Here is a 14694-nt window from a genome sequence, read left to right on the forward strand (position 1 = left end):
TAAGACTTGTGGGCTTCAACTCCCAGAATTCCTCCTCTCACTCTTCATCTTGATGATGTGTGGATGGGCAGAGGGAGGGAGCTGTAACCGGTTCTAAATGACACTGTAGATTTGTGGAACCCCTTCTATAGAAGAGGTTAGAACTGGCAGGAACCCACCCCTGGTCCATACCTTCCATAAGCATATTGCCAACCATGTAAACTGGGGATGATGGAAACTGCAGTTCAAGACATCTGAATTGGAGAAGGAAAAGTTTTTATAAAAGGAAAGAAGTTCAAAATGCAGGGGTGACTAATGGCTCAACAGACCTTTGAAACAAAAACGGAGCTGAACTGGAGATAGAAATCTTCAGATTTTTGCAGGGTAGACAGTTAAATAAAAGGCAGACAGTTTGTGCTATCCAGAAGGGCTGAATACCAGCAGGGTCAAAATATTCAATTAGGAAACCTCAAAAAAGGTGCATTTTGCCTTAAACAAGCCTGATTGGCCTACTTTATATAACTAGCTAAATAAATCACTTGGTTATCAAAAGGTAGCTGGAAATAACTGATTTGTACCCTGCTTTTGATCAGACTACGACCCAGATTCTAACGGGAACGGGAAAAGGAATGAAAGAATAGCTCACACTTTTAAATGCTAACTCATTCTCTTCTCAAATAGTTTAATGAATAGTTTTCCCAGGTTAAAGTAATTCCAGATTCAATATGTGCACCCTATTACTGCCAAGAAAGCACATCTGCAATTCTATGCATAATTAAATAAGGGGAAAAAAAATATCTCCTACACTTAATTGGTTTTATTCCTAGTATATTGTGGAGCACAGAAGTATTGATTAGAACCCTGCGACTCTCAGATTTTTCTTTCTGAGTTACTACACGGAATATCATAATGAAAGGAGTGACTCACTTTATTGTGATAAGATTCATACTGATTATAACAATTATATAATAGTAATTATAATCATTATATTCGAAATCCACAAGCACCAAATTATTTTCATATAATTTGTGGCTATTTTCCCTTCAAACCGCATCTGTGTTCAAATTACACATAAGAAAAGAATGGCTTTAGTCAACATCTTAAACCAAATAGTTCAAAGTTTGTGTGAATGAAAGCCCATGGAGCAGAGGTGGGTTCCTACAGGTTTGGACCAGTTCAGCTGAGTAGGTAGCAACTGCTATGCCCCCAAACCAGTTCTCTCCTCAGTGCCATAAATGCCACCATTTTTTTTTTTGCTTCTGCGCATGCGCAAAAGCATTTTTTTAGTACTTACTCATCTATAACAACTCCTTCCATGATTCAGGTTTTAAAAAAAGTAGAATGAAAAATGCTTTGAATCCTTCCTACCCAAATTTATGAGAAATACATCATTTTACAAAATGTTGTGAATGTCTTTTTGCAATTCTGCTAATGAGGCATGTTTTACTGAGAAATTCCCTTATTGCCTGCCATTTGAATATTTGTCACACATTAAGACACTATATAGAATATAATTGGAATTAGAATTAGAAATAGAATAGAATAACAGAGTTGAAAGGGACTTGGAGGTCTTCTAGTCCAATTCCCTGCTCAGGCAGGAAACCCTATACCATTTCAGTATAGTATAGCATAGCCTTTATTGTCATTGTACATCGTGTATACAATGAAATTGGTTTGACAAATGGTTGTCCAATCTCTTCTTAAAAACTTCCAGTGTTGGAGAATTCACAACTTCTGGAGGCAATTTGTTCCACTGGTTAATTATTCTAATTGTTAGGAATTTTTTTCTTAGTTCTTTGCTCCTTGATTGATAAGAACCAGGCCATGTGGTTAAATTATGGTTAAGCAAACTAAAGTGTAACTCATTGTGTGAACCTAATGTTAGAGTATATCTAGTTGATTGCATTTATTTTGTAATTATTACAATGGTTTTTATACTATCCAATCCAGAAATCCACTTGCTCCGTATCTATCTTTTGCATTTCAGTTCTGGTATAGGTTTACCACCTATTCTAGAGTTTGTATTTCTGAAGAGGGTTATTTTCTTGCAGACTCTTTCATTACTCAAACTAGATAATGGCACTGCTAGCTCTGGTGATGTTACCTAGTTTGGATAATGAAATACCTGCAAGAAAACAACCAAGTTCAGAGAGCACCAAGGACCCTTCATCTCAATCTGTTCTGACCCCCTCGTCCCACACCAACACACTCCAAGCCAAAGATACTTTACTGAATTTATTAACAGACAGACAAGTCCTTGGCAGCAAACCAGCACAGACATGCCTAGGCAGCAATTCAGCACAGATAAGCCCTGGCAGCAATCCAGCCTGCCAAGCTCACAATACTGTTCTCCAACATTAGTTCATGCGTTGACTTCTGCAAAAAGGGTGTGTGCACAAGCATTCCTTTTATAGTCTGGAGAGGAGCCTAGTTACCAGCAGCTGAGTTCAATTAGCTCCTGTAACTGTGCAACTGTTCCTTACGCCTATTAACTCCAGTGCCGGGCATCCAGGAACAACTCACTGCTGACGTCAGGATCACACTCCCTTGTCTCCTCCCCACCAGTCCAAGGCTCAGGCGCCTCCTGGTGGCCAACAAGCCTCTCTGCGCCCTGCTCGGAGTCGGACCCTGTCCAGGGTCCTCCACATTCTCCAGAGCCGACTCATAGGGCCCCTCACTGTCAGAGTCTGGTGGCAGCTCCAACAGCTCCTGCTGGGCCACAATACAACCAGTGGTGAAATTCAAATGTTTTTACTACCGGTTCTGTGGGCATGGCTTGATGGACATGGCAGAGGAAGGATACTGCAAAATCTCCATTCCCACCTCACTCTGGGGCCAGCCAGAGGTGGCATTTGCCAGTTCTCTGAACTACTCAAAATTTCCACTACTGGTTCTCCAGAACCTGCTGAATTTCACCCCTGATCTCAACCCTGAGTTTCAAATATTCACCTTTACTGAAGAGAGTTAAGCAATCTGGCAAGCTCTGCATATGGAACTTCTTACAAATGACCAGGATACTTGTGATTAATTGGATTTGAAGACTAAAAAAATCTCAGGGGCATTAAGTTGCCTAGGCATTTTAGCAATAGCAATAGCAGTTTGACTTATATACCGCTTCATAGGGCTTTCAGCCCTCTCTAAGCGGTTTACAGAATCAGCATATTGCCCCCAACAATCCGGGTCCTCATTTTACCCACCTCGGAAGGATGGAAGGCTGAGTCAACCCTGAGCTGGTGTGATTTGAACCGCCGAACTGCAGTTAGCAGTTAGCTGAAGTGGCCTGCAGTACTGCACTATAACCACTGTGCCACCTCGGCTCTAGTGGCACTTGGTAACAATTTAGCAATTTAAAGCATATTTAGTTTTTGAGTGCTTTTGTTCGTAGCAGATAGACTGTTGGACTAGAATTGTACCACTCCACAATCAGGAAATTCACTAGTCATAATATCTTGGCCTGTTCTTATTCAGAGTCATTATTTTTGGTGAAAATAAATAAAAGGGGAAATCAAATATACGACCTTGAGCTCTGACAGAGAAGTCAAAATATAAATATAATATAAACAGGGAATAACAGGAAACATAATAACTGTTAAAATGCCAACATAAGGGATGTGTTTTTATAAGCAAATTCTGAAGTTCAACAGTTCCTTATTTTTTTTAACATGTGAGTTGGAGAGGAAAAGAAGAAAGCAACAGAAAGGACAAAATAATTCAGAGTGTACTTAAACTTTCACACTGTGTCATATAATTTAGCTAAATGGCTAAACTATTGGTCACTAAAAAAATTCCTTCAAGCTGAGCTCAGCTCCTGGTGACTATGTACAAATATTCTTTTTAAATCCTAATTTAGCCTAAAGCTTTGGGATTTCTTTACAAAATGTGCTGCAGAGAAGTAGTTTGAAACTTAGCAATGCAGGTCTTGGAAAAGATACTCAGCAGTTACAAAGATCAGAATCATGCAGACAACGTTTCTTTTTCCCTGTGACACTCTGTGGAAGTGAAAGTTAGTCTTCACAGAAGCAGGATAAAAGCTGTGTTGAACTTTTGGAACTTTTATGATGGAGAAAGGTCTTGAGAATACCAAGGGTAGCCAAGAAAACAGGGGGTGGGGGAAAGAATTTTTGAACGAATCAACCCAGAATTCTCATTCAAGAGACTCAAATTATTCTATTTCAGACACAATATGTGAATCTCTAGCTCTTGGGAGAAGAATTGGATTCTGGGAAAGGTGGAAAGAAAGAGAAGAAGACAACCAGCAGCAAGGTGGAAGTTACAATAGTGATGGGTACACTTTTAGAAGACCTGAAGAACTAAATTGGAACAGAACCTTCTCAAGATGATTTCTTTATGTGGTTACTAAGAGTTGACACTGACTCTTATATATAATCCATCCTTCCATCCATTCATCTATCCATTCATCCATCTCATGATAGCTTAGGCTTGTTCGATATCAGCAAAAGCCAACTATGAAAAGCATTATGGTATTAATCAGGTTTGCCTGGTTTACATAGAGGCAGAAATCAAAAAGTTTTGGAATATCTCTTTCCTCTATTTAAATTTGATATGTCAATGTACTTCAAAGGACAAGATAAAACATATACGAGACCTTCAGAACATGCTGAAGAACAGAATTTCCCAACATGCTAGTATTGGCATTTCAGCTGGATTCTTGTTTTTAAGATTTTCCATCCATTCCTTCATCCTTCTGTTAAAGAACTATAATTAAGCTTATCGTAAAATAGTACTTGTTATTTAGGTGATGAAGTATTAATTCTAGCACTTTGGATAAAGATAACTTGATGTTTTTAGAATCGTTGAAATCTTGTACATATACACACACAATCTCTCTCTCTCTCTCTCTCTCTCTCTCTCTCCTTCCCTCCCTCTCTCTTATCTTGGTCATCAATAAATCTTTGAGAAGGCTTTATTGTTATTTGCACTTTGCAAATTTATTTATTCAGGATGTTGGTTAAAATATTATTTGCTAATAAAGATTATCCTCAAAACCCAGAGGATTTGACATCAAAAAACTTATTGCAAACATTTCCAGTACTTGGTGTTATTAAGAGTTAATAAATGTAGAAGGCATGCTGCTGAAAAGCACATGGCTAAATCTGAGTCTGCTGCTGTGGGTTGTGTTTATTTTACAAACAACCCATTCTCATTGTGTTACATCACAAGAAAATCTTGAGATTGGAAGGATTTCTAAAGCACTGGGGCCTGTGGAGTTGAAGAGGCTAAGATGCAGAAGTAGCTGTTTGGAAAGCCAAAAAAAAAAAAAAAAAAAAAAAAAAAGGAAAAAGAGAGCCAAGGAAAAGGAACCTGAAATTAAAGGCAAAGGGAGTTGAAGATTTTATTAAAAGATGTGCTAAGAATGCATCCAACTTATTTATGCCTATTTATAAGCTACCTTGTACCATTAAACCTTTATGTATTACTCTATATAATCAAATACAGAAATAAAAGCTATCAATAAGTATTGTTTATTACATCAAAAGCAGTAATAGGGCACGGGCTTGCCAGGTGGAAGGAAATTATAAAAAGGAACACAAAGACTGTACAAAAATCGAATCAATTCTGCTACTCTTTACTACAGAAGATACATAGTAGAAGTTGGGAAAGAGTAGAAGTTCTAGTTTTCTGTCTCCATAAGTCTAAGACTGAAGGGTTATAATGAAGGACTAGATTGGGGAAAGATATTGATGGTTGCTAATAGTTGATACTGACTTTATGGCCCAAAATCAAACAATCCATCAAATGATTTTTCTTAGCTTAGACGTGTTCAATATCAGTCAAAGTCATCTATAAAATGCATTGGGATGTGAACCAGGTTTCCTGCTGTACATTCATCATAGAGACAGCGACCAGTTCAGCCTCCATTGTCAGTTCAGCTTCCATTGTCAGTCACCTTAATGTGGGTTTCTTGGCTGGTTTAATGTGTTGTATAACACATACAACACATTATGGGTGGTAGTGAGTTGTTAGGGCTTACTGGCACATGTAAACCCAGACAGAGTGGCTTCATAGTTCAGCAAATCATGGCTTAGCATGTGCGAAGAAAGATCTATTTTGATAGAAAAGTAGTTTATAAGCAATGAAAAAGAATGGAATAAAATAAAAAAGTAAATCCAAATTTAAAGTACACAATCAGGATATAACCCATTGGTATAAGACTTCCTCAATATTTGGCCCCCAAAATGAGTTAGACTACATTTTCCATCATCCCCCTCCCCAATTTTGGACCCTTCCAGATGTTGAATGGCTATGCATCAAATTCCTATGCAAGCATGGCTCCTGCTATGCTACACATCTGGAAGGCACCACAGTGTTTGATCAGATGCTCCTAAGAGGCTACAGCCCTTCTCTCCTTATTCATTCATATCCATTCTATCCGTGACCTTGGGAATTCCAGATGGCATGCTGACTAATTTCATGTGGCAAAATGGTAAACAGAGTAACCTATCAATCACCTTTGCCAGTTTATTAATCTCAGTTAAAATGTAATTGGTTTCTGTTGGGTTATTTAATGGTCAATAACTATTTAACCAGAGCACTTGAATAATGAAGGCATTTAATTATGAAGTATTTAAAAACCAACCTGTCTAGAATCTCTTTCGATTTATCTTGATCAGATGTAAAATTGCCCAGATAAAGAAAGAGTGGAGTACAGTAGTTTTGTTTTGCAATATAATGTTTAATTACTAGCTGCCCTTTCATTTTTGACACAGAATTCAAGGTTAATGAGATTAGTCAAGCTGACCTGGCAATTTAAATTCTTCCAAAAAGTAAATGGAGCCCTAAACTGATTTTCTGTTCAGCCAATTAAATCAAATATTTTAAGGAATGATGTAGCATCTATGGGACCTATGTGATTTTAGATGCAATTTCATCTGTGCAATCACGAATCTGATATGGGAAGTCAAACTGATTCAACTGGGAAACGAAATCAATTTGGACATGTTATCTTCTGTACCATTTGGATTTCCAAACTGAATAACTGATTCAACCTCAGATAATTTATCTGACTTGGATTGTTGATTCAATTCAGAAAAGTGAGTTTTGGCCATTTTCAAAATCCGATGCAATCATCAAACCAATTCAGTGACATCTGTTTTTACACCACTGAATTGATAGCTGGCTTCCCCCACTCCCCACATGTCAGATTTTGCCAGGCCACAAGAACCAAGAAAAACAAGTGGAAATACTTCTCACCAGTTTAATTTTCCTCTCCTACAGACAGAATCTTGCCAAACTAAAGCAGCTATTTGCATCGCCGTAGATATATTCTGAGAATTGCTAGGAAGGATCCTGCTTAATTCTCTTTCTCCTGACAAAATTATTCAAGCTTCACTCCCTCCTTGCCACAGTGGCACAGTGGTTAGAATGCAGTATTGAAGGCTACGTCTGCTGACTGCCAACTGCCTGCAATTCAGCAGATCGAACCTCACCAAACTCAAGGTTTGACTCGGCCTTCCATCCTTCCAAGGTCAGTAAAACGAGGACCCAGATTTTGGAGGGCAATATTGTGACTCTGTAAACCACTTAGAGAGGGCTGTAAAGCACTGTGAAGCGGTATATAAGTGCTATTACTATATAGCATCTGTGGGACCTATGGTATGCAGCCCCTCCCTTCTGGGAATTCAAACTACATTCCACTTCAGATTGGGAAAAAACAATTAATATTTAAACTGAATATTTCTACATCGCTAAGCATTTATTTGAAATGAAGATTATATTTATTTTTTTCCAAATAATTTACTTTTAAGAGTGAACTTAGTTTTGGATTTTATTGAGAGGAAAGACTAGATGAACACATCTGCACAAAAGTTTCATAAATATATTCAATGGCATGGGATTTCTGATTTAAGATACATAGCTAATTCTTAATTCTAAAGCAGCAGTCCCCAAACCTTTCTGGGTTGGTGGCCTGGCTGGAAGGGGGAGAGGGGAACAGGGCCACATGACTGGTGGGCCAGTGTGCATGTGTGCAAGTAGTTTGACTTGCATGAGCAGCTGGCATGCCATGCACATGCAGCTCATATTGTACAAGTGGAGCTGCATGCATGTGTGCACATGCGCTGGGCTGCTGCTCATGCAAGTCGAGTTGTGTGCACGGGCACATCAACTTGCCTCTCATGTGGCAAGTCCATGAATAGTCCATGGTCACATTGGGGACCCCATTCTAAAGTTCTCATCTTCTACTATTTTGTCTGCATAAACAAGGAAGCAAAGGACATTCATAATTAGGAATTCCATGACACAGAGTGGAACGAGTTTCCTTCTTGTCATTTTGAGGAAATTCTATGGCAAATCTAGGCAGCATACTAAAAAGCAGCGACTACCCTACCAACAAAAGTGTGTATAGTCCAAGCTATGGTTTTCCAAGTTGCAATGTATGATTGTGAAAGATGGACCATAAGAAAGGCTGAGCGCTAAATGAATTGAGGCCTTTGAACTATGGTGCTGGAGAAAACTCCTGCGAGTCTTTCAAACCGGTCAGTCCTAGAGGAGATCAACGCTGATTGCTCTTTAGAAGGCCAGGCCCTGAAGATGAAACTCAAATGCTTTGGCCACCTAATGAGAAGGAAGGACTCATTGGAGAAGAGCCTAATGCTGGGAACGATTGAGGGCAAAAGAAGAAGGGGACGGCAGAATATGAGGTGGCTGGATGGAGTCACAGAAGCAGTAGGCATGAGCTTAAATGGACCCTAGAGGGTGGTAGAAGACAAGGAAGGCCTGGAGGAACGTTGTCCATGGGGTCACGATGGATCGGATATGACTTTGCAACTAACGACAACAAAGCAGCTGAATCCAATTTGTTTACAGTCCCTTTTAATCTGTTCAATATTTGCTTAACATGAGTATGTTTTGTTTTACTTTTTGTAAAACGCATCATAGTTTGACAATAACAATTTTATAAGTAACGTTTTATGGGTTTTATTGTGGGTTTTGTCTCTAGTTTTACATCTTTTCTTTCTGTTTTTGATCTGGTCTATGATTGTAATAAAAATCTAGTTTTGTATATCATTTAGGTAAGAACCACCAAAGTGGCATAAATGGCCATCTTTCAACCGATGCAGCAGAATGATGGTGAAAACTACGCAGAGAATAAAGTTGATCTGTGCTGTGAATCTCATAAAACTTTGGGATTCTTCGGTTTGTTACTTCTATGCTGCTTTTCGAGGGTGCAATAAAATCAAGAAAGAAAGCCAACAATGAAGAAAAAAACAATAAGGGCAGTATTTAAACATAGAAGCAAGTATACAACAAATTAAATGGCACTAGAAACAGTGAAAAAGCACATTAAAGGCAATATTTTAGAAACAATGCTTGCAGTTTTTTGCTAGTCATCAGGAAATATGTAATGACTGAGCCAGAGGCCTTTCAGCTGAAATTCTTTTCCATATCTCTGTATTAAAAACATTTTGACATTTGTTGCTAAAGTTGGCACACAGAGAAGTCTCATGGACAAATTCTCATTTTTTTCTTCAGCAGAAAGCAAATAAAATAAAATAAAAATGCCTGTAATAATTTGTTAAAAGCAGAGCTTCCCTTTAGCAATTAAAATGCTTCTGGAAAAGCTTAATCCTAATAGAACGTGCCTTGGGTTTCTCATAACAAAATATCTTCTAGATCTCCACCCAGGGCTGGGCTTCAAAAATTTCAGCAATGGGTTCTCTGCCTGGTTGATGGGTGGGCGTGGACATGGTGGGCGTGGCCTAGTCTGCCTCCTGCACCATGGTGGGGGGGCATTTTCACCTTCCTTAGGCTCCTTTCCTCGAGCCTCTTGGAGAGCGAAAACTCTGCAAGGGCCCTGCCCTTACCTCACATCCAAAATGGGCCATGTGGAGACTCCTGGCAGGGGTGGGACAGGGTGGGCAGGGCCAGCCAGGGGTGGGATATGGAGGTTCTCTGAACCAGCCATAATGTTAGCTATGGGTTCTCCGAAACCCAGATGAACCCATAGCAGCCCTGTCTCCACCCATGAACATCTGAAGTCTTTTTTTTCTCCTCTGAAAGATTTCTAAAGCTCCAAGTGAATGAAAACAAGTAGGAATAAGTTGAAGAATTTCTCTCTGCCCTACAGTAAAGGTGTGATAATACTGTACAACCAAATATTTCTCGGTATATCACCTCGGTACACCCACGTTACACCTATCCTCTGCGAGCTGCACTGGCTACCGATCGGTCTCCGGATACGCTTCAAAGTGCTAGTCGTAACTTATAAAGCCCTTCATGGTATTGGACCTGGGTACTTGAGAGACCGCCTGCTGCCAATTACCTTCCAAAGACCCGTTAGATCACACAGGGTCGGCCTCCTCCGGGTTCCGTCCACCAGCCAATGCCACCTGGCTACCCCCCGGGGGAGGGCCTTCTCTGTGGCAGCTCCGGCCCTTTGGAACGAACTCCCCGTGGAGATTCGGACCCTCACCTCTCTCCAGGCCTTCCGGAAAGCCGTCAAAACCTGGCTGTGCCGGCAGGCCTGGGGTTGATGAGTTCCCCTCCCCTCTTGACCTGTATGGCTGTATGATTCTTGTTTATTTTAATCACATGTATTATGTTCTATGTTCCTCTTTCCCCCTTTGAGTTGTTCGCCGCCCTGAGTCCCTCCCAGAGAAGGGCGGCATACAAATAAACTAAATCTGAAATCTGAAATCTAATTTCTGATTTCTTGAGCAGCCATGACAGGCAACAACCCCCAGGATTCCTCACTATTGACCATGAGCTGAGGGTTTTGGAACCTAAAGTTTCATGAATTCCTCAAATCTATTCCACTGTTGCAGCCTCAGATATTTTCTTGCAGTTCAGACATTGCTTAGCAAAATACTTCAACTTTTCAGGCTGATTAAGGGCTGAAAACCCAAACACCAAGCCCTTGAATTAAAGTTGGAGACAAGCTGGTAACGTATTGTTTGAGAAAAAAAATCTGCGGCAATACAAAATGTTCCATGTTTATCAGCAAAGCTTCAACAGCTTTCAAAACAAATGCACATTGAAATAATTTACAGTCGAAAAGGATTCCTTTTTCTTTTGTAAAAGAAAGATTAAGCAAATAGAATTACGGGTAAATATGCAATGTTACAGACATTTTAATAGCATTTTATACTAATTTACTATTTGCTGATTGTTAATGTTTGTGTGAGTTTCCATCCATTGCGTCTTAATTCTGTCTTCATTATCTTATTTTATCTCTAGCAAAAAAAGAATCTCATTACCTTTCTTTGCTTCCCTTGTTTAAATTAGTTTTAGCTGACTTCTGCTTTGTTTAATTTGCCTACTTGTTCACTATAACCTTGATAGACAAGAGGATACTGTTAATTAGCATCTCAGGTTTGTCTTCCTTTTAACATAAGTTCTTAAAACACTAGGCATTGTCTGATTAGTCATAATTAAGACAGACTGTCTCAGATGAGTTAGAAATTCTTGTTAAGTTTTATTGATAGACTGACTATTGTTCTTTTGACTGACTTTATGAATTTCTGGCTTCAGTTGTACAGTACTGTTTAAAGTGGCATATTGATATATTATCTTTATATATTGCATTAATTTAATGTTGCTAGTAGAATAATGGGAATGTTTTTCTAGTTTCTAATATATTTCGTAAACACTCATCTAATTTTTATAGCTTATCAGTCCCTTGTCTACGTTTTTCTCCCTTTTTCTTTTTTTCTTTTTCTTTTCTTTAGTTTGTTAATTGTTATTATTTTTAAATAAAAGAAAATAGCAAGTAAAACAGAATTAAAGAGGTATCAAACTTATTTATGAAAAAAGTATATTCTGAGTTCATTAAAGCTAGCAAGTTGAAGTAAACAATACTATTTCCTTGGATGACTTTGGACAAGTGCGTATTACTCTCAAAAAGGAAGTTATTTCTAGGTTGATGAAGGAAGATTGGAAAAAGTTCAAAGAGTATGTGTACACACACACACACACACACACACACACACACACACACACACACACACATTTAGTTACAACCCCCCGTATGCCCAAATATGGGAGGAAGATCACTACTTCCATTCTCTGTCCATCGGCTCGTCACAAGAGACCATCCAGACAGAAACCCAATATTTTTACTGTTGCCTTTGTTACATTTGTGTATTTGTGCTGATAAATAAATAAAGGGAGACAAGTATAGATCTATTTCAAGCTATTTAGCTCTTGTCAGCTAGCCATGGGTTCGAATCCCAGTAAGGGTATGGCTAGCTGATGAGAGCTAAATAGCTTGAAATAGATCTATACTAGTCTCCCTTTATTTATTTATCAGCACAAATACACACACACACACACACACACACACACACACACACACACACACACGTAATTCCAGAGCTTAACATAGAATTCAAGGCTGTGAAGTGAGCTTAGCAATTTGGTCTTCTTGGAATGCAATATCTTCATCACTGAATAACCTCTGCCAGTTCCTATGTCTTAAAATTGAAGGACATGGCTTGCAGCTTGCATAGCGCCTCTATGCCTCTCTTTTAATTTTTTTCTCAGCAGTTATAGTTTCTGTCTCTAAAATGGTGGTAACAACCAATTGGATGGTTAATGAAGACTAAGCCCAGGATCACTTCTATATCTGTAGGGTTTCATTGAGACAATTAAATGACAGGGACTCTAACATGATGTGGCTATTGCATTATACAGTATAATGCAAACCATGTTTTCTAAATCCTAGCTGTACAGTCTTCCTACTTGAGGCAATTTTTCTTCTCTCCAATTCATTTTTTAAATAATTGCCAGTAGCATCCCTGAAGATGCCAGATCTGTCACTTTTTACCCTTTACCTTTTTGTCTCTGTGTCTGGTATTTACTGTCTTTGGACACCAATCTTCAATTCAGCTGCTACATCTAATAGCCAAATCAGATTGAAAAGCTAGAAAGCAATAAGGCAAATGTTGGAGAAATCTCAATCATAGTGTCCAACGACACAATGATTCCTTCCCAGTGGTGCTAGTTTCATTTCACTGTGTGACAAAAACCATTCAAGAAGACCTCTGCTTCTTCTTGTTTCCTTCTACTCCCATTCCAGGTTCCCTAAATCTAGTGCTTTGAAGATAGCAAAATAGCTAGTTGGAAGGCAACTTGGAGGTCTTTTGGTCCAACCTTCTGTTCAAGTAGGTGACCCTATACCATTTCAAACAAAATTTTGGAGGCAAGCCATTCCACTGATTAATTGCTCTCAATTGTCAGGAAATTTGTCCTTATTTTTAAGTTGGATCTTTCCTTGATAAGCTTCAAACAGATGAGATGTTACATTCAACTCCTGTCATCCCAGCGAACACGTCTGTGGGATTCAAGAGAATATTCTCCATGGTTTTTCATCCACTGAAGTAATTAGTACAGTAAAAGGGAATATGTGCCCAAATCCTGATTCCTGGAATAACTTTTGGAATTATATTTAAATTACTTTTACTTCCTGAACATTTTCATCGATCAGATCATTTCACATGGCTCATTTCTCACTTTGGGAGCTGAAAGAGACATTTTGAATGTTCCTCATTACCTGGAAAAAAAAAAGACTTTGAATAGATACTATTTTTTCCTCTCCAAGCCAGGAAAGGTGTCCCTTTTTCTATATCTATATTGAAATATAGGTATGCTAAGATTTAGTTATTCATTTAACTTAATTGATCAATAGCTCGTTTACTCATTCTTCCATGATTCATCTCAGTCCCCAATTAAAATTGTAACAAAGAACTTATTAAAATACTTACACTTGTTGGGTATAAGAGAGGCAATGGAAGCAGCAAAAGTGGAATTAAAACAACCAGTAGTAGGTTTCTGGCCTGGAGAAATTGCTTGGCTAGTGTCATTTCACACTGCATATTGTTAACTTGTTGATTTCCTGATGAATATTCCCCAATGGACTCTTCCAGTCAATGGTTTCTTCTTTTCCACTGAAGAATTTCCTTCCTTCAACGATACCTCATTCAATGCATTAAGAGGTCTGTGATTTTTAGATAGGGCCAACTTAATGGTTCTTCACAACCATCACACTGTAAGTATCTGAAGAACATAGTGCTTTTTGGCTTTTTGGCGATCAGGAAAATCTCCATGCTACTTCCATGATGCAGAACATCTTTCCACCTTCCATCACTATTTTAAAGGAATGCAAATTGCACCTACAAAGATACAACTGCTTTGTTCCCCAATCACACACTGCCAGGGTTATCCCAATTGAGTTTTCACCGTGCTAATTAAAACTTTGAAGAAAACTCACAGTTTTTCAGATTTACTTCTTCCTCTTTCTTCCTTTGTGCTCTCTTGTGGTTTTTCTTAACTGCTTAGGGATTAGCTTCCTCTTACTTTCTTTTTCACCCCCACTGTTAGGAATTTCACAGCAATTCTTGCAAAGATTACCTTGACTTTCAGATAAAAAACAGAGTTCCAGCCTACCACAGCTCACCAAGACGCAAGGAGAAAGAGTCTTTTCCCCTTTAGGCAAAACCTAAGCAGCTTTCTGGGGAAGAAATCAACATCCTTCCATAGAACAGGCTATCCCCACCCAACCACCCCTGCGGCTTCCCTAGCTCCAACCCCAGATGCTGGACAGTGTGGCAATGTCAAGGTCAGAGAACTGCTGTGAAAATATGAATCCCTGTTGTCAGTAGAAAATAATTCATTGATTTCCTTCACTTTCCACCCCAGCAGTTTTGTTTCTGAAGAGTGAAAATATTTGCGGCATGAATGGTAGAAGTTATTCACATG

At 38.9% G+C, this 14694-nt stretch overlaps 1 protein-coding gene across 2 annotated transcripts in view; it reads right to left on the reverse strand.

Moving 5' to 3' along the window:
• The window catches only part of SLC13A4 (solute carrier family 13 member 4), a 54892-nt gene extending 40480 nt beyond the window's left edge, over window positions 1-14412 (reverse strand). For both annotated transcript variants that reach the window (XM_087722996.1, XM_087722997.1), the window contains exon 1: window positions 13701-14412. In XM_087722996.1, coding sequence (XP_087579122.1) covers window positions 13701-13811 — 111 coding nt within the window. In that variant the 5' untranslated portion in view covers window positions 13812-14412. The remainder of the gene's footprint in view (window positions 1-13700) is intronic.
• Between the last annotated feature and the right edge of the window lie 282 nt (window positions 14413-14694).

This window comes from Thamnophis sirtalis, unplaced genomic scaffold, assembly GCF_051295495.1.
Source record: "Thamnophis sirtalis isolate CommonGarterSnake01/CBP01778 unplaced genomic scaffold, rThaSir2_p1.2 scaffold_9, whole genome shotgun sequence".
NCBI lineage: Eukaryota > Metazoa > Chordata > Lepidosauria > Squamata > Natricidae > Thamnophis > Thamnophis sirtalis.